This window comes from Gossypium hirsutum, chromosome D09 (assembly GCF_007990345.1).
Source record: "Gossypium hirsutum isolate 1008001.06 chromosome D09, Gossypium_hirsutum_v2.1, whole genome shotgun sequence".
NCBI lineage: Eukaryota > Viridiplantae > Streptophyta > Magnoliopsida > Malvales > Malvaceae > Gossypium > Gossypium hirsutum.
This window is the reverse complement of record NC_053445.1, coordinates 46,136,855-46,156,497: the sequence shown is the minus strand read 5'-3', so window position 1 is coordinate 46,156,497 and position 19,643 is coordinate 46,136,855. Positions and strand designations below refer to the sequence as shown.

The 19,643-nt window shown below is 33.6% G+C and overlaps 2 protein-coding genes across 16 annotated transcripts; one reads left to right on the top strand and one right to left on the bottom strand.

The window, feature by feature from the left end:
- Positions 1-5,628: 5,628 nt before the first annotated feature.
- LOC107891009 (thioredoxin-like protein AAED1, chloroplastic) lies at positions 5,629-7,871 on the bottom strand. Of its 5 annotated transcripts, XR_001682106.2 has the most exons (10): positions 7,616-7,871; positions 7,371-7,512; positions 7,228-7,273; positions 7,073-7,132; positions 6,862-6,898; positions 6,684-6,763; positions 6,480-6,571; positions 6,204-6,254; positions 6,002-6,062; positions 5,629-5,822 (listed from the first exon to the last, which is right to left on the bottom strand). XR_001682106.2 is itself a non-coding variant. In XM_016815633.2 (9 exons), the coding sequence occupies exons 1-9, from the start codon at positions 7,800-7,802 to the stop codon at positions 5,763-5,765; spliced, it is 747 nt and encodes a 248-aa protein (XP_016671122.1). In that variant the 5' UTR covers positions 7,803-7,869; the 3' UTR covers positions 5,629-5,762. The 5 variants fall into 5 exon arrangements, 3 of the variants coding, with proteins under 3 accessions (XP_016671122.1, XP_016671121.1, XP_040956917.1); XM_016815633.2 differs by lacking the exon at positions 6,204-6,254 and having other exon boundaries at positions 7,371-7,494; positions 7,616-7,869; XM_016815632.2 differs by lacking the exon at positions 6,204-6,254 and having other exon boundaries at positions 7,616-7,868.
- A 4,712-nt stretch (positions 7,872-12,583) lies between these two features.
- On the top strand, positions 12,584-19,393 carry LOC107891010 (two-component response regulator-like APRR7). Of its 11 annotated transcripts, none has more exons than XM_041100977.1 (11): positions 12,584-12,913; positions 13,127-13,183; positions 13,633-13,703; positions 13,904-14,249; positions 14,837-14,998; positions 15,119-15,252; positions 15,577-15,738; positions 16,497-16,680; positions 17,268-17,718; positions 17,835-18,654; positions 18,943-19,393. In XM_041100977.1, the coding sequence occupies exons 4-11, from the start codon at positions 13,916-13,918 to the stop codon at positions 19,057-19,059; spliced, it is 2,364 nt and encodes a 787-aa protein (XP_040956911.1). In that variant the 5' UTR covers positions 12,584-12,913; positions 13,127-13,183; positions 13,633-13,703; positions 13,904-13,915; the 3' UTR covers positions 19,060-19,393. The 11 variants fall into 11 exon arrangements, with proteins under 11 accessions (XP_040956911.1, XP_040956910.1, XP_016671123.1 ...); XM_016815636.2 differs by having other exon boundaries at positions 12,734-13,016; positions 13,633-13,700; XM_041100978.1 differs by having other exon boundaries at positions 12,734-13,016.
- Positions 19,394-19,643: the final 250 nt, after the last annotated feature.

Genomic DNA, 19,643 nt, shown 5'->3' with positions numbered 1-19,643 from the left:
TGGATGAAGTTAGTTGATTTGGAGTGAGCACATTTAAAGATCAATACATTAGCGCTAACTGCCCTTTTGTTGTCCCATGCATTAAGGAGTGCATTAGTTCCATGTAATGGTGCTAAACATGTGCCTATTAGTGCTTTAATTTTAGGAAATAAGTTAAACTATGTTTCACATCTTTTTGGGGTCATGGTAAGGTTAGTAATGGTTAATTTAGTGATAAACTTGTTTTCATGTTGTTGATTACGGCTACGTTAGTGGACCATCATCCTAATTTTAGTTATTTCTCATGTAGGATTTGCTCCAATTTCAAATGCATCCTTTCAGTTCAATCTCATTCTTGTTCTTGTCACTTCTTACCTTTTGCCTTGCTCATTTTACTTGTTCCTAAACAACCCCATCAAAAACACCTTTGTTTTAAGACTCTTTTCAGTTTAGCTTCTTTTAAATGGTTGTGATACCGTAAATTGTTCTTCCTTCTTGTTGGTTCTCCTCACAGCTATAATGTGTATGCATCAGCACATTAGCATACAGATGGAATCATACATAATCTTTCTCCTTCATGCCTGCAATTATGCTTGTACCCGATACTAACTTGGTTTGCCACCAATGTCTGCATGGCTTGTTGGTTTTAACTTTTGGATGGTGTTAATCGATACTGCAGCAAATTGCAGTGTTGATCACATGTTATCTAGATTGCTAGACTGTTATCGAAAAGAATTTTCAGGAATAGGACTACTTCGTATATGATTTTTAACTATGTTATCACTTGTATCTACTTTATTATTTACATTGCTCTTACAATACAGTTATTCTTGAACCTGTGTCAGGTGATAAATTCTCTAATGACTGGGATAAGGCATGGTCAAATTTCAAGAAGCAAATCAAAAGGTCGTTTTTCTCAGGGTTTTCTCCTAGTAAGTATGTCACCTGGAATTCTAAACAATAAAACTATCCCTTGTCTGAAGAGGTTGATCCCATAAAAAGAAATCTCGTGTTATGGACCAGCCCAGGATTTACTTCAGTTGGGATTATTTTAGTAGTCTTATTCCTTTACTTTATACCATTCTTGCACCAGTTAAGTGATCTATTTTTCCCTTTGGGGGAAACAAAAAGACACAGATCATTTGCTGTAAAAGTATTGTAAGCCAGAATTTTGTATAGTTATGATGGTGTTAGTTATTGATGAATGGTTGCAGGCTATCTTGCATAGTTTTGTAAACCAGAATTTTGTAAACAATCAAAGCTACTGCTTGTCTTACAGTCTGTTTGACGAGGTGTTGGCATAGTTTTCGCATACATAGAAATTCTATATTCTATTGCTAAATAGAGAAATTGCTTTGGACAGGTTAAGGACTTATGATGTTAGTTATTGATGAATGGTTGCAGGCTATCTTGCATTCATTTGACATGGTTTAGGAAGTAATGTAAGGGAAACGCATTCTCAGCATGCGTTGTTCGAGGTTCCCCAGTCACTTTAGTCTTGAAGGACTACGAAACATGTCTTCTTCCATTGATTTTCTGTTGATCCTGTTGAAACAATAATTCAGTTCATTTGACCATTCACAACCTGCTATAGGTTGAAACAACAGTTGCATGAAATGTCGAAGAGGATGATATAGGAGGTAGCTGAGGGCCTAGGAAGTACTCATGTCAGCCAATTACTTGGCACGATTGTTGTCCTTTCGATGATTATGTCTGAGGTTGAGCGCAGAATAAAAAATTCAAGCAAATTACAGCAACCACCACCAAAACTGTCCGAAGTGAGGCTTTGTCATGTGAATTCCTTGGTCTTTTCCGTGTTGTTCCCAACACCATAAGAAAGTGGAACTAAAACCCAAAATTGGTTTTAAATCCTGTCCTGCTTCCACGTATAATCTTGTCTGGAATTCTGACTGAAGGTTATTTCATAAGTCATTTTCAAGGTAGACAACGAAGACGTGAAATAATAATAGTGAAATTGACATGGTGAACGTGTGGGCTTTGCACCTTTGTTAGCTTATGTTGAAAACTAGATTTTTGTTTTTTCATTTTTAATTCAGAGTAGACCGTCAAAGCTGAAAGGCACTTGCCAATGATTCCATACATGAATGTGTTGAAGTTAGCACAATTAACCATATGTACATAAGCGCACAAATCTTCAAAATGTCATCAAATTCAAAACATAACAAGGTAATTCAGCTGAGAGTAAAAAAAAAAAAGAATTTGGTGAATCAAGAAAGCTAAGTCTATTGCTCCCCCACCAGTCAACCCTTTTCCCCACCAGGAGAAAAAGAAAACAAAAAAAGAAAAGAAAAAAAGGAAGAAGCAAGGAAAACAAGCTAATGGCCCCTCAGTATATAAGATATCCTCAACTTTCCCACTTTGCATTCACAATTTGCCAAATTTTGTAGCTCAGTTTGATCAGTTGATGCTAATATTTTCTTTTCTCTGAAATTCCTTCAAGTCTGTAACTTGGCTATGGAAAAGGCAGAAGGTGAGGTAAAGCAAAAAAGGGTACCTCCAAAAAGAGGGCAGATCAAGGTTAGAATCATATCCATTATAATGGAGTCTGTTTTAAGAATAGCATCAAAAGTAGGTAGAAGATTGCAAAGAAAGAAGAATAAGGTGGCATCTTCAGAGAACAAATACAGCTTCCAAAAACCAGATAGTCATGGTGATTCTTGATTGAAGCTTTGCTTACCCTTTCCTGCATTGTTGCCTGCAACTAGTGCTCTTCAATGAGAATTCTCATGTAACAGTATCTTTCTTTTAATAATCATCAACATCAATTCTATCACTTTGATGTACTCTCTTTCTCTCTTTATCAGACAATGCTTGGTATCAAATCAAGACTTAAAAAAACTCATCTGCGTCATTCATTTTTGGCTCTAAATTTCCAAATTGCTTGCTTCCTTTTTGTGAAATGCTTCAATGGCAAAAAAGAAGGCAACGTTAACATTTCAAGGCTTCAATTTTATTTGGTTAATAAAAAAATAAAAAGCAGGGAAAATAAAAGCATCATCATCTCTGGTTTTGGCTGCATGAAAGTAGAACTTCAAGACCAGATGCCATGGATGAAACATAAGCATGATTAACTGTACGGGCAAAAGGATCCTCAAATAATTGGTGTTGTGTATTTTTCTTTATTTAATTCCAAATATAAAAGTACTTTTAGAAGCAATTTTGGAGGCACATGGGGACAAGAATTGTCAAATATTATATGTTCCAATACCAGATATTATTTTTTTACTCAATTTGTTTTCTGTACTTTCTTGGCTAAGAAGTAGGAAATTTGGGTTGGATAAGGTGATTTTTACGGAAGTTTATTACATGCTTATTTCTGGTATGAAACAGACAAAAAGATGGTGTTTGAAATTAATAAGAAAAAATTACTCCATCCATCCATTCTAGAATCATTTTCTACATGAGTTTTTAACCCATGTGAACCAATATCCATTTTTATTTATAAGATTTTGATACTTCAAATTGATTTTTAATAAAATATAATGACTAGATTAAATTATTAAACTTAATTACTAATTTTAATTTTAAAAATATTTATATGTAACTAAAATTTTTAAAATTATTTATAGTATTTTAAAATTTATCAAGAATGATACATCAAAACAACACCAATGAACAAAGAAAGAAAACCAAATTTATTATAAACATATTTACTTTATAATATATTTAGAGTCAATTATCCCGGACACAATATGATTTCAATATTTTTAGAGTAGATCATAATCTATTTATACTAAATAAAAATTTAACAATTTCATCAACAATTCATCATCTTGATAAAATTACCATAAAATTTTAGTAAGTATGTCACCTCAAAGGTGAACAAACTTTTACATTGACCCGACAAACCTACATTGTGTTCTTGACTAATCTTAGCTTAATTTTTGCCTTCTTTAACCACATCATTTCATCTTTGAAACATGTTCTTTAATTTTAAGAAAATAGATTAGAAAGATATAATTGCCTAGACATCCCTATATTATGACTTAATCTTATAATTGAGTCTGAATATCATATTAATCATGCTTTTTATTAACATAATTGTTCACCTCTGCAAGTTTGGAGATGACTTAGAATCAAAATTTAAAGGTGGCATGAGTACGTGCGGGAGCACTAATTTGAGACAGATGGTTTCTATTAGCGTACGGATTAACTAATTTTAAATTACCATTTTTTTACATATTAAATATAAATTGTTCGATTAAAATATTTTAGATCCAAACTAACATTTAATTTAGATAATTTAGAGTTACGAGTTCAATTAAACAGCTAAGCTAATTTAAGATTTAGAACATATTTCAGTGACATAATGTAGTAATTAAAATAATTAAAATAATGTAGCTGCTTTTGCACGGGTGATGTTGATAACCCCATGACTATTGAAGCACTTATCTGACTGCAAAACGACGTGAATTGTTCGGTTCGTGGACAACATCCAAACAGTATTTACTGTGTAAGTTGCTGTTTGCTCTTTATAGATGGAAGTGGAGCTCGTTTTCTAGGTTGAATTTTTTCCCTTTTTGTCTCCTTTTCTTTGTCGGTTTTGTCTTGTTGAGTGTCGTAAACTCCATTCTTGTTTGTTTCTAACTTTTTAAAGAGCTATTGCTGAACCTTAAATGCAGTCCTCAAGCATTATCGTAAAATCTTTAGACTTGATCAAAATTGTTTTTTTGTTCTATTGTTTTTTACCTACGGTAGATGAAGCAAAAATGAATGGCAGGCATATAGCACTTTCCGCACGGCAATGGTGATGAATAATTATGGAAAATTTCTGCAGATCAGATATATATGAATGCATCTTCTTTGATCGACGACACTACAAGTAATGAATATAAAGCAGTGTAAATGACATTAAATTAATACTGCAACGACTTTTATTCCTCAAGAGAGTATATCATGCCTATGTGCATTTCGAACTTCAAAGTTTAAAAAAAAAAAAAAAGTTAATGAAAAACCAGTGTAGATTGGGATAAACCCAGCATCTAAAATGGCAGTTTCACCATATGTTCATGCACCACTAGGCTTATAGGTAATGAACATTGGCTGCTACTCTGCCAGGATCAAAGGGAAGCTCAGTCAGCAGTCAATATCATAGAGTTCATTCTTTAAACTGCATGCGGACCGAAGATCCTGCTCCTCTCAAGTTAAGATGACAGTAAACCAGAAACAATACATGTTAGATATGACTACTTAGAAACACCACAATCATGGAAGTGCTTTTTTTCAACCTCACTCCCTCTTAGGATCAAGGTAGGGTAAGATATGAAACCTAAAGATATTCAGAAGCAGGGCAGTTTTAAGATAATTAATTACAAAATCCGTTTTACTGTTTGCATTCCATTAGTTTTATTGTCAAAAATGTCTCGTGATGGCATGATTTTATGGAAAATGATCAAAGATGCAGGCCAATATGTTTAAGTTATAATGGCAGCAGTAGTTACATTTTACCTCTGAAACCAATGTACAGCAACTTTTGTCCCGTAAAATTTTGAAACTTTTCATTAATGGCAGCAGACAGCAGTTGTTACATTTTACTTAGACCTTAATTGAGTGAAACTTTCGATTATTTAATTATTTTAAGAGAGTTATTATAGCATTTAAGCCTAGATCATTTAAATGAAAAGAAAATGATAAAACTCCTTTCTATTTCTGTTGTATCACACATTATTGGAAAAGAACATAAGAGTTTACTGAAAATTCCCATATATACACTATGATAGATTATAAACTCGAAATTTCACTGAGATTATAGGCCCCATTTCTTATGAGCAACAAGCTTTCAAAATGTCTTCAATATCTGGATCATCCCCTGCTTCTTTGTCCTGTCAAGGGAAATGGATTTTAGAGCCAGTGTTAGGGAAAGAAAGCTGTGAATCAATGACAAGTTATTACATAATAATTAATAATGGTTTCAGTTGAAATAGTTGTTAAAATTCACATTATCATTATGCCAAGAAAATCTTGTGGCGTTCGAGTTTTGTCATCTTTTCAGGCAAAATACCTTGTGAATGTATAAAATGTTGGTTTTTCCAGGACCTGCTACTAAAATTCCACCTTGCTGCCTGCAAAGTGAATAGTGTGTACAAGTTATGACTGAAAACAGTCTTTCTGCAACACTAGACAAATTAAATCAAGGCAGAAAATCATTCTTATCATACAGATTTAATCTTATGTATAAATTGAACAAGTGACAAGAGCCCTACCATGACTTCCAGGAAAGGCAGGAACCACATGCAAACTTAATGTTCTGGTCTCTAGATTCGTTGTTTAGGTCATAAGCAGATTGAAATGTTCATTGACATCCAGGAAAGGCAGGAAGGTGTCCACAAAAAAGAGAGTAAAAGATTGAAGTAAAAATTTAAAGTTCATCCCAAAGGTAACATTTTTTTTGCAGAATGTATGTGTCTTATGCAAGACTAGCTTGTGAAGGTCGGCGTTGATTCATTAATAGGGTAATTGTAATAAAATGATCAACGTACCAGCCACCTCTCTTAACAGTGTCTTCCTCAAAAGAAAGCTTCCAGTCTTGTCGGTAGCCTTCCATGTACAACTGTATTATTTTAAGACCTGCCTGCCATTCAAGAAAATACCTAAATGAGAAAGGTTGCTAGAATCACAGAAATCCAACATCATTTCTAAGAAACAAAAGCCATTAATTATACAATGCTTCCTTTTTTACATACTTTGGGGGTAAATGTGGTTGTAACCCCAGAAACAAATCTTAGTGCATTGTATGATGAGTGGCTTGGATCTGCATAAACCTCTGAACCAAAAGCAACAAGATAACACCACCACCTTCTCGTCAATAAGTGTTAATAATAAGATAGCAAAATAGATGCAGAACAGGAATTTTTTCGGTACCTCCTTTGAACTTAGTTTGCTCTGCAAATGTTTTGGCCTGCAGGGGATAAAAGAAGTAGTTATAACAACTATCCAGCCTAGTTCATACTTTCATGCAACTTATAAGGTCTGATGAACTTGCCAAGTGAAATTTCATGGATATATACATAAGCCACCAAAAATAAAACAAACTACATGCATTAAACAACCCATATACTGTTGGTGCACTTGCCTGTTCAATGCTTCCAGGTCCAATTAAAACAAGTGCAGCACCTGATTTATCCATTACATCCTGCCATTATTACCAGGGCTATGTTAATAAAGATGACATACCATCAAAGTATGGGTTTTCGAGTTCGGGATTATTATTACTAAGCAGTAGTTTACCTTCTTGGAGGCAAGATAATCAGCCCGTTTGCGGCAAAAGACACATCTAAAAGCAGTGAAAGACTAAGAACTAATAGGAATCTTTAGTTAAAAGTATCAAAATCCATACCCTACACTACAAAGATGCAAATAAAAATAACCACCCAAAATGGCGAGCAAATGCGACAACAGCTTTCCGATCTTTCCACAAATCAGAGATGGGGATTTCATTGCCGTTCAAATCGAACACTTTGACCGCATCCAACAAATCAACATTATCTTCACTCACTGCAGAAGATTCGAGTCCTGTTAACAAAACCAACCACTTCCAAGTTCAACCCTTTGATCAGCTTCGAATTAAAAGACAAAACCTGCAGCAGCTAAAGGAAGAAGAAAATTGAATACTTTCCGGTAGAGCCGGAGACGGCGGAGAGCACCGGCGGATTCCGTGGCATGGAGAGTTTGTTCTCGTTTCTATGGTGTTTGAGACCGAAATTCAATGGTTGGTTGGGAAAGAGGCGCGCCGAACGATGATTGTGGTTCCCGTTGCACTGGAAAGTGTTTGGCAAGAGACTTGTCGATAGGGAAATCGCCATGTTTGTGAACTGTGAACACTAATTCGTTACAGACAAAAAACGAGAAGTTGCACTAAAATTGTAAACCGTAGATTCGTAGGCTGTTTTATGGCAGCCGTTCTGACACGTGGCAGGATATTAGGGATTATAATTAAATATGATGATTACAGTTCAATCTGCCACGTGTCTTGTGTGAATTTTCCGATGGAATTGTATTCTCTGTTTACGTTTTACACTGCATAGAAATTAATGTTTTTGTGGCAACTAAGGAGAAAACAGCTTTATAGGTAGTAAATTGGATTTCAGAAGAAAGTAGTCGGCCGGCAATTATTCAACTTCAACATTCACATCACTCGAAACATCAAAAATACATTTTTGTTAGGTGTATTAAGTTTTAACTCGATTGGTATAGATGTTGTTGTAAGGAGAATGTGAGTTTGAGTGTGCTAAAAAGCATTACCTTCCTGTTTGTGAGTTGGGTAAGCGCATTATCCTCCTATTTATGGAATGAGGAGAAGATATAAATAGTTCCAAACATTATATAAACAAAAACAAGTATAATCAGAAATCGAAGTTGTTCAAAAAAATATAAATACATTATTTCTTTTGAATACCCTTCTAATCTAGTTTTAGAGTGGCATGCACGTGTGTTCCAATTTTATATACTAGATGAATTATTGATGTTTGAGAATGGCATGCACATGTGTCTAGTTAAATTGAAACCAATTGTATATACTAGATGAATTATAACATGTACTTTTGCGTAAACTTAAAATGATTATTGTTAACTACTTGATATGTGTATGATATGTGGCTCTTTCAATGATATTTAAGCTATTTTGTGATGCTATGGAATTGAAATGATATAAATTGACAGTATTTAAATTGTTTTTTAAATTGAATTTTGACAGTTTTACTTCTAGGTATCGACACTAAAGGCTCAAGTATTGATATCAATTATATGAGTATTAATACCTATAACCTAAAATGGCCCAAAAAATGATGTTTTTTTGCTTGTTCAATGAGTTTGGATGATGCCTATATGTTTATACTTTAATATTTAATATTAAATTGAGTTTATTAGGGATGGATAGAGTGACTTGAATGTCAAATGACGTATCCAAACATCAATGTTGCATAACTTATTTGAAATCCTTGTTGGTTCAAGTAAATGTATTGTATTCATCCTCGAAACTCAACTTGCACTGAATTCAATAGGGGAAAGATCAACAATATTAAATCAATTCCGCAAACATTATCTATGATTTTCTCATAACTTAGAATATTGGTCCATCTCCTCTTGGACTTAGTTTATTCACTCGTTTGGAAAGAAAACATTCCTTGTACATAAACACCAAAATCCAATCTCTAAACTTGAACAATACTTGCTTGCACCCTTTATTCGTGTGGTATGCATTAGGCTCATTTTTTTTAACTGTCTTTCGAGCCTTCACATGAATCTCTTTCACTGACTTAACTTTTCATTCACCATCTAAATTAACAATCATATTCAAAGTTAAAGGGATTAAATCTAATGCAAACCATAGTAACAAAAGGTAATTGTTCTGCTCATGGGTTAATGTTCTTACCCACTATAGCTTGAAAAAGAAATCTCAAGACTCGATTTGATAGAATGTTTGAAGATGACAAATAATAAAGTAGTTTAGTATCTTAACTTACCCTATATAACACTGTCTAGAAGTGACTAAGAAACCTCACGTTGCAATTAGAAACAATAGTTTTTGGATCCACAATATGGAGTACATCATCAATCTTGTGACAATCCACAATCACGAAGATGTTATCTCTTCCTCGCTTCGTTCTTAGCAAAGCTAACACAAAATCCATTGAAGTGTCAAGAGGAATTAGGAAAAAGAAGAAGAGTATTTAGACCACGCAGTATTAGGAAAGAAAATTACGGCTTTTCATTGCAATTTCGCTAAAACACTTCTTCCTTTGCGGACCATTATCAAAGTGTTGGGAAAGAATTCAAAATGAACCAATTATATATCACAGGGAGTAAATCTATAAAATTAAAATAGTTTTACATTCTTTCATATATTTTTGTATGATTGATATTTTAATGATCCAACCACTGGATTTATTGATATAATTATACTTATCATGTATATAAAATTTCGAATCCGTCTGATATCTCTGCCATATCGATCTAAAATACTATATATATATATTAATATTTATTGAATAATTGAAAGTAGAAATTTTAAATTTATGTCAAATTTGACATGCATGGTTTATATGAATGGAATATGTTACATCGTTAAAATTTTGATCATATAAAAATATAATAGAAAGTGTAAAACTATTTTAATTTTACACCGATGTAAATAGATCTCTCCTATACATAATTCAAAAGATAAGTTACGAAAGTAACTAAAAAGAAGAAAATATTTAAAAAGATAAATCAAAATAAAAGAGATGGATAATTTATCTTGCAAAACATCTAATCAACTTGTGATTAGAAAATTCAATAATAATAATAAATCGTATATGAAAAATCACACATGAGGCAAAAGAGAATTTTGATGAATCAAATACGAAATTACCTTTCATGTAGTTGATCAAGTCTCCTTTATATAAGAACTCGAATGATAAACTCGTAATAAAATAATAAAAAATTTAGCACAAATAATTTAATCTATAATTAAACTCTATTTAACAATAAATTAGAACTCTTAAAACTAATTAAATATTCAAATTGACAAGTTTTACATAGAATAACTATTTAATCAATTAAATAAACTTGGAAGAAACATGAAACACTTTAAAACTTAAGAACAACTATTGATGATTAAAGAGACTTCCAAAAGATGATGTTTATTAGAATGGATTCTCGGTTAATTCTATAATATTGATCCAATAAATTTCTTGGACATGTGTTTCTTCAAAATGATGAGGTAAATGCAATCAACTTATCTTTAATTGACCATCTATACTTTCAATGATTCGTTTACACAAAAATTTGATATTTTGATATTTCTGATTGGACTCTTTTGAATTATAAAGTTCATATTATAGTACTAGATTAGAGCATATGCATGATAAATATATAAAAATTAAATATGATTTTAGTTAAGAGAATGAAGATTTTTGAGGTATTGGGTTCAGATTTCACTATGTATAAATATATATATATTAAATTGTATGTAAAATGTTGAAATACTCTCAATTTTTTATTTATAAATTCTCATTTTGGGACTAAATTTAGATTGATATTTTAGATAATAGTTTAGATTTATATCTATCTACAAGTCATACTGATCTTTAAAAAAGAATAACCATCACATTCTTTTGTTTCTTACGATAAGCTATTAAATTATTAGTATGTTTATATTTTGGTTATTTAATTTCAAAAAGTTATAAAATGATCTTTAAATTATTCAAAATTTTTCTTTTAAATCCCTGGACTATTTGAAAGTTTTATTTAAATCACTAGTTCTTAAGTTTTTTTTAAATGTTCGACTAGTGAGCTCCAAGCGACGATTTGACGACTTACACAGTGAATCAGTACCAATCGACTGGTAGAAAAGCATACTTTAGATCCAACTTGATTTGACGGTCAGTGTCGGAGCTCGGAGACGAAAGTTGTTTGGATTTTGGTTTGCATATTCGTGACATTCAAAGTTATTTCATGAAAAATTGAACTATAGAAAAAAAGGGGAACGAAAGCTTTGGATTGGTACAAGCAGCGCAAATAGAGAAGGTCATACAATAACGATTTAACATCCTAATACTTAAATGAAAACTTTCAAATAGTTTAGTGATCATTTTGTAACTTTTTGAAGTTGAATAATTAAAACGTAAATTTACTAATAGTTTAGTAACCTTAGATTTAGTTTACCCATTTTATTATTGCAAAATTTTTTGAGACATCTGAGCCTGTCGGTTAGCAATTGGTAGAAGGGTAAGTTCATCGAAGCTTTTCGAAGACACCACTATCCAAAGCTACATTTACTATTTTATAATATATCAGTCTATTTTTTGTTGTCGTCGGATGTTGTTGTGTGTCCAAATTTGATTGAAGAATAAAAATATAAACTATAAAAAGATCACGTCATTATAGATTACTTAACAAGCAATTAAAAATATTACTTTAACTGCTTTTTTATTTTATCATATAGTATTGCTTTTTAGTTATTAAGTTAGAATTTATTTTCACATTTAATTGCTTTTTCTAAATTTAAGAAAAATAATTATTATACATTTTTATTTGTGTAACTTCAATGACTGCATTTATTTATACGGAAATTCATTATACTCGTTTATTTAAAAATATTTTTTTTTAAAATTATATTTAAGAAACAAATTAAAACTTAACAATAAAAATATTTTTCAAGTGAATGGAAATTTTCAAGACTTTAAAAATTTCAAGAGGAGGAATTTTGTATGAATAAGTGAGAAATATTTTGAAATAAAAGAAAAATTATTGAGAGACAAAGCATGGATTTTGTATTAAAAACCTTAAATTGAATTGTAACATTTTTTTAGAAGGACTAAAAATGATAATTAACAACATTGCAATTTGCATCAAATAAAATTCGTGACAAATATAGAAAAAAATTAGAAAGAAGGGTAATGTTGTCATTTAGGAAGGCCAAGACATTCTTAATTCCGTGTAACAGACTCATACTGTATTAAACACTCACCTAGATATTTTCCCATAGTTCGAGTCCAAGCCAAAATTGCGGATAGTTTTGTCATTTTGTAATAACAAGGTTACTTCCGTCATCGAACGCCACAAACTTAACGTCCTCAAGACCACACTTCAACTATAACGGCATAAACCAGCAGATCCTTTGAAATGAGAAACGCAGCCTTTGACGTCCGTGAAAACGACGTAACCCTCCGTCTCGATATTCTCCACCTCTTTAAACGCCACGTGTCGCATACGAGATTTCCAAGATCTTTAGAGATGCTATAGAGACTAGCGAGCTCCCGGCTTTTGATTTTGTCCAGCTCAGCAACCCATCAGCCCCAAATTTTTGGCCACGTGGATTTATCCGCCATCCTACCTGGAATTTCTGGAACGCTCTATACATCCATTTTATCCCCGTCAGCATGGATGGGCTCGTCTTAATATCTTCTTCGCTCTCGCGTCGCCTAAACTAAAGGTCGGCGATATCTGTTCCTTCCGAGTCTCTCTATTTCTCAGGCAGTCAATTTATTTTTAAAAAATAAAATCTAATCTGCATTAAATTTAGGAAATTTTTTTTGGTAATAACTGAAAATTTTCATTTCAATGTAAAAATTATGCTTTGAAATTAAATTTTTTGCTTGAGTTTTGGGCTATTTTATTTTTAAATCCGGACATGTTTTCGATCCAGCTGAATAACGATGGTTAGTTGAAGCTTCGCGGAGGATTATCTTCATTTCAAATGCCTGTAAGTTCTTCAGCTTTATATCAGATTTGAAAAGATTTATTTTATTGAATTCTTTATGACATAGATTTCATTTTCTATTTAGAACTACAAAGAAATGATACTGTAGAATATTCAAAATTTTCAATTTAGTAATTTACTTATAATTGTTGATAGCTTTAGATTAGGTTTTGGTTAGGAGTAGAAAAACTTTGCTTTAAGTTTAGCAGCAGATTTTTGGTGCTTGATATTAGGGTTTTTGGCATAGAAGTCTTTAAAAATTTTACTTGTTTATTTTAATAATTTTAAATCAACTTGTGGTTACATGTTTATCTATAAAGATTAAGCTTGTTTTATATTGTAACGGGTTTCTTCCTTAAAATGAGGAAAATATCGGGAGTTTTACTTGGCTGTTCTTAATGATTAGATTCTGGTGGATTATTTTGACGGGATGCTCTGTTGTTTTTATACAGGGTGAAAACAGCTTAGGGAGTATAGAGTTGGTTTCTGAAGATTAAACGGAGTTAACATTTTCCTTGTGGTGGTTTGTTTAACCTTTTAGTTATGGATCTCTTTTTTTTATTTGCTCTTGTTTTAGGTTGAACTCTCTGTATTTTCAGAGGTTTGACTTTTCAAAGACAAAGCTATGTACTACTTATTTTTTGAGTTGAAGAAGGATTTTACTGTTCCAATCTTGGACTGTCCTTATTGTTTGTTACCAGTATTGTCTAATCTGATTTACAGGGAAGCATCTAGATGAATGTTGATGGTGATGGTGACAAAGGGTTACGGGAACTAAATCATAGGCTCTATGATGGTAGCAAGAGAACTACAAATGGAGTTGTGGCTGAGGAGCACGTGATGCTGGAGGATGTGAAAGTTAACAAGATTGCTCAAAATGTGAAAGATGGTCATGTTGTGGCCGTTCAGGCTCCTGCTATGCGGCAAATAACACAGCAACAGCCTCAAAATGCAATGTGTTATTGGCAGAGGTTTCTGCATCTAACAACAGTTACAGTTCTGCTTGTAGAAAATGATGATTCTACCCGCCATGTTGTCACTGCACTTCTCCGCAATTGCTGTTATGATGGTGAGTGACTCAAGAATTATAACACACAATAATTTGGCTTTCTTTTTTGGCTGATCAGTTGCAAAATAACAGATTTATGCCTCAGAATTGTTATCTTGGATATTGTTATCATGGTTTGGAGGTTATTCATTTTATTCTATAAATTATTAAATTTCTCATACATGCAACCTTCAAATATTTCAGGTCACATGGAAGGAAAGCTTATATCTCAACTAGTTTGATTAGATACTTAGCTTCTCTAATATACATATTGCTTGTTTAGAGCCAAATTTAGCTAAGCTTAGTTTGGCTTGCTATAGCGCTTAAAGCCTGAAGTTTTCTTATCGTACATTTCATCTTGTCTATTCATAGCATCACTAGACTCAATATTTTATTAGATTTTAATGATGATATTTTATGATACCTATTTATTCTTATCAGTTATTTCATGTTTGATTCTTCTCTTTTTCTTTTCTGTCTACAAGAGATATTTATTCATGCGCCGGATACACTCTTCCATTCTGGAACACTCAACTTATCATTTATCTGGTGAAATATAGGGGCTTATGTAGCCTGTGCTAACTTAAATATTCACTTCACATTCCCAGTTGTTGAAGCTGCAAATGTATTACAAGCATGGAAGATTCTAGAAGATTTAACGAATCATATTGATCTTATTTTGGCTGAGGTGGGAATGCCTTCCTTATCTGGCCTTGTTCTTTTGAGCAAGATTATGAGCCACAAAACACGAAAAAATGTTCCTGTGATCAGTAAGCCTCCAGTCTCTTCTGCCTTTTTTAAATTCTTCTAGTATTTTTTTATCCAATTCTTTCTTTCACTTCGAGGTCTTTTAAGTATATACTTTTAACTAATATTTTTGATGAGTGCAGTGATGTCATCTCAAGATTCTATGAATCTAGTCTTTAAGTGTTTGTCAAAAGGTGCCGTTGACTTTTTAGTTAAGCCTATTCGAAAGAATGAGCTTAAGAACCTTTGGCAGCATGTTTGGAGGAGATGCCATAGTGTGAGTCCTTCACTTCTTCAGATTTAGCTTCCCTATTTACAAGTAGAGATTGCAAAATATGTACTAGCAAGTTTTTCTTTTTGTTTCCTGCTTTATTTTTAAGAAAATAGATAAAATATTTCAAACAAAAGGCATACTCCATTAGTTTATTTTCCAACCATATGAAGAAGTTAACATCTAAGATGGGTATTTGATTAGGAAAACTTCTAGTTGTACTAGTTTCTTTTGAAAAAGAAAAAACAATAAAAGCAAAAAGATAGAATTGGATTACATTTATGTTTTCGTAGTTTTCTTTGTCACATGATTATTTTTCTGCTCCCTCAGTCTAGTGGTAGTGGAAGTGAGAGTGGAACACAGACTCAAAAATCTGTGAGATCAAAAAGTGTTGAGAAGTCTGACAACAACAGTGGCAGCAATGATGAGGAAAATAACGGGAGCATTGGTCTAAATATCGGAGATGGTAGTGATGATGGGAGTGGCACTCAGGTATTCAAAACCTGTCCTTCAGTTGCATTTTTTAATTAAAAAAATGTTTTAATATCTAATAGTGAAATTTAGGCCTTGGATTGTACTGAACTATAGTCAGCAACTTTTACTTCTGAACTGCTCTTTCATTTATTTATATCATAGTGCGGAGTGGGTAGTTTTTTTTTTTTTTCTGTTTATATTAATTTATAATATTTAAAGATATTTGTTTTTAGTTGTAATGGACTTTCATTCAAGTTTAATTTATGACGTGTAATGTTTCGCTGAAGCCATCATGAAACGAATTTTATAAGTCATGGACTACATTAAGCTCTGCCTGTGCTAACCTTTGCTTAGGAAATAATGTACATATTCTCAAGAAAAGAGAGCTGTTTGGTGTCTGAACTTTGTATATATGAAAGAACAAACAAGTAGGTTCTGAACTCCTAAACTCCAACGGCATTATTTATTGTTTACCATCAATTTCATACAGATACATGTATAACATTGTAGGTATTATGTTTTTAGAATAAACATTATAGAGATTATTGGTAGTCTGCACGAATTATTTTATTCTTTCCAAATTTAGGGCTAACTATCTACAAATGCTACATCCTCTTAATCACTTTGTGGTATTTGGGCTATAACCTCTGATTCCTCATCCTTAACAGTTGAACTTCATCTCTCTCGAAACTTGGATGAAAAGGTCACAAAGTTGTTATAAAACTGGAAATATATGTAGTGGAAAACTAATACCTGTGCATTTTTTTTTTTTGCAGAATTCTTGGACAAAACAAGCGGTAGAAGTTGACAGCCCTCGTCTGGTTTCACCCTCAGATCAAGTTGCTGAGTGCCCTGATAGTACATGTGCCCAAGTTGTCCATTCAAATGCAGAATTATCTGGGAACAAGTGGGTGCCAGTTGCTGCAGCAAAGGGGTGCCAAGAACAAGATGAACAGCTTGGTAAATATGAATTTCAAATGTTTAGCTTGAAGTAGGTTTGGATTGAGTCATCGCAGTAAGAAGCTGGAGCTCAACTTGAAACTTGAGGCTCAAGGCTCAATTCAGGCTCGATTCTAGATAAAAATTGAACTACTTGAGCTCGTTCAACTAGGCTCGTTTATCTAGTAAAGATGAGTTCATTTCCCATACTCGACTTCAAACTCAACTGTCTGTACTTGAACTCAAGCACGGGTTCTAACAATGATTTTTCTGATAGTAAATAAAAACAATAAACATATACTAAAAGAAGGGTTCGATTAAGCAAGCAAACTACTCAAGCTGAGAATTAAGATACTCAAACTGAGCTCTTTTAATAGCTTGAGTTGCCGAGCTTGAGTTCTGCTCAACAATGACCAAACTGAATTCAATTTTTGTTGAGTGGAACCCAATTAGCTTGCAGGCAGTGTCTCATTACACCCTCAGCTTGAAGCATGCCATGCTGGGCAACATCTTTAATCTGAGTGCCTTTTTAACTTTCTTTCTTTTAATGGCAGAACTGCCTTGTCTCTCTTCTCTTCTTTTAGCCTTATTGATCCTTTCTATTGCAGACAATGTTGCAGTGGGTAAGGACCTGGATATAGGCATGCCTAGAAATTTAGATTTACAACTAGAGTGTCCAGTTGAGGTCCCAATCAGAACAGTTGGAGCTAAACAGATTAACCTGCTTGATATGAGCTCCAGTAAATTCAGTGAACAGATTGAGAAAAGGCAGCTGGACCTCAATAGTGAAAGCCCATCAAACAAACAAAAGTCTGAGGCTGCTAATCAAACTGGAACTACATCTAAGACTACTGATCTTAAGAAGGAAATTGCAGAGAATGAGGTTTCAAACAGGCTTTCCAAGATCCCTGATGTCAATGATAAAACCATCAATGATTCTAAAGAACTACCATCTGTTGAACTTGGGTTGAAGAGACTTAGAGGTGTTAAAGATGCTGGGACTGTAGTTAGGGATGAGCGGAATGTTTTGAGACGATCAGACTCTTCAGCCTTCTCAAGGTATGAAGTAGAGACTAATGCTTTGGAGCATCAACTTCTTTGAATCCCAAAAAAAGTACTCTGTTGTGATTTGTTGAATTCTGATTAGTTCTGACAATTATGTCTATTACCTGCAGGTATAATACTGCATCAAATGCAAATAAGGTTCCCGTTGTCAACATTGGAAGCTCGTCTGCACTTGATAGTAATTTAGAATTGACAAGAAAAGGATCAGTATGCAATAACGAATCTCATTTGGTTAATGAACTTCCCAATCAAAGCTCAAATGTCGGTAGCAATAACATTGATATGGGCTCCACAACTAACAATGCTTTTGCCAAAGCAGCAGTTGATAAGAATAAGTCAGCTGCATCATCCACTGTCAGATCTTTGCACCCATCATCTATTTTCCAGCCAATGAAAAATGACCTTTTAAGTGCTACTCAGAAAGTTGTATTTGACAAGGCTGATGATGTATCTACTACAGCAGGACTGGCTCAAGCTAGAGGCATTCACCACGAACTGCAAATGCAACATCCCTCAAACCATTATGATCAACATCACCATCTTACTCATGGTATGCAACAGCAGCAGCCACCAGAACATGATGATTTATCTTTGAAAAAATTGGCTGCAGATGCTCCTCATTGTGGATCATCGAATGTGTGGGGTGGGCTGGTTGAAGGAAATGCTGCCAACTACAGTGTCAATGGAAGTGCCTCAGGTAGTAACCATGGAAGCAATGGGCCAAATGGAAGTAGCAATGCAGTCAATACTGTAGGGACAAATATGGAAAGTGATAATGGAATAGCTGGGAAAAGTGGAAGTGGTGATGTGAGCGGGAGCGGGAGCGGGAGCGGGAGTGGGAGCAAAGCAGACCAGAGCAAGTCTGCTCATAGGGAAGCTGCTTTGACCAAATTTCGCCAGAAAAGGAAAGAGAGATGCTTCCAAAAAAAGGTAGCTTACATCGAGCTGTTTAATAATATTCTAGTTAGTCAATTTCTACTTGAAAATCTTCAAGCCACCAGCACATCATGCACATATTCGATGCATGAGAATTATGTAACACAAGATTTTGTTTCCATTTTGACTGAAACTATTTTCCTTCTAGCTCATTGAGACATCTTCCTACTGTATGGGAACTGGTTGCACCTCTTTGTTTGTTTGGTTTTGTTTTAACACTTGGAGCTGATTAATTTCAGGATCTCAAGAGTAACTTTTCTTAATACTCCTTTTTTTTTTCAGGTTAGGTACCAAAGCAGGAAACGACTAGCAGAACAACGACCTCGCATCAGAGGTCAATTCGTGCGACAAACAGTGAACAACGACCCAGCATCCAATGGCAATTCATGCGACGAATAGTGAACAAGAAAAAAGCAGAACAAGAGATAAAGTAAACCTTCTTGCTGGTACTGCAAAGAGACCGGTCTAGACTATTTGACAATGTTAGTCTTGATGAACTGTGTTTTATTGCTATAGACCTTCCTCTTTTTTCCTTTTTTTTTTCTTTTAATTTTATAATTTGTTGTTATGAACATAAATTGTGCATTAGGGGAACTGGAGAAGGTAGAAGACTTCTATATTAAGACCCTATTTGATTTGGTGTGCTGGATTCATGAACATCATTGAACAATTGGGTGCTTTGTAAACCATTTTAAAATCATGTTCTATTGGTTAGTTTGTGGTGTTCCTTTAACCGTGGCTTCATTCGCAAACCGTCCTCGGAAGTTGCAAATGAATTACTAGACTATGGTTTGATTAAGCCATAGGCCTTCGCAAATACCAATATCCATGAACATCGGTAAAGCCCAATTGTTCTTGAAAGACAATACATTACCCGAAATCATCTAAAAATGATATTCCATTTTTAATAGCCATTTAATTTATCTTCCGAGATAAGGAATGATTCAAGGAACCATGAACAGCCTTCACTCTTGAACGATGAA

Bases quoted from the DNA above. Each gene is read 5' to 3' on its own strand.
- LOC107891009 (XM_016815632.2), bottom strand. From the start codon at position 7,802: ATGGCGATTTCCCTATCGACAAGTCTCTTGCCAAACACTTTCCAGTGC. The intron at 7,513-7,615 runs GAAAGTATTCAA...TTTTGTTAACAG, and splicing joins CGCCGTCTCCGGCTCTACCG to GACTCGAATCTTCTGCAGTG. The intron at 7,274-7,370 runs GTGGTTATTTTT...CACTGCTTTTAG, and splicing joins GCATTTGCTCGCCATTTTGG to ATGTGTCTTTTGCCGCAAAC.
- LOC107891010 (XM_041100977.1), top strand. From the start codon at position 13,916: ATGAATGTTGATGGTGATGGTGACAAAGGGTTACGGGAACTAAATCAT. The intron at 14,999-15,118 runs GTAAGCCTCCAG...TGATGAGTGCAG, and splicing joins AAAAAATGTTCCTGTGATCA to TGATGTCATCTCAAGATTCT. The intron at 15,739-16,496 runs GTATTCAAAACC...TTTTTTTTGCAG, and splicing joins ATGATGGGAGTGGCACTCAG to AATTCTTGGACAAAACAAGC.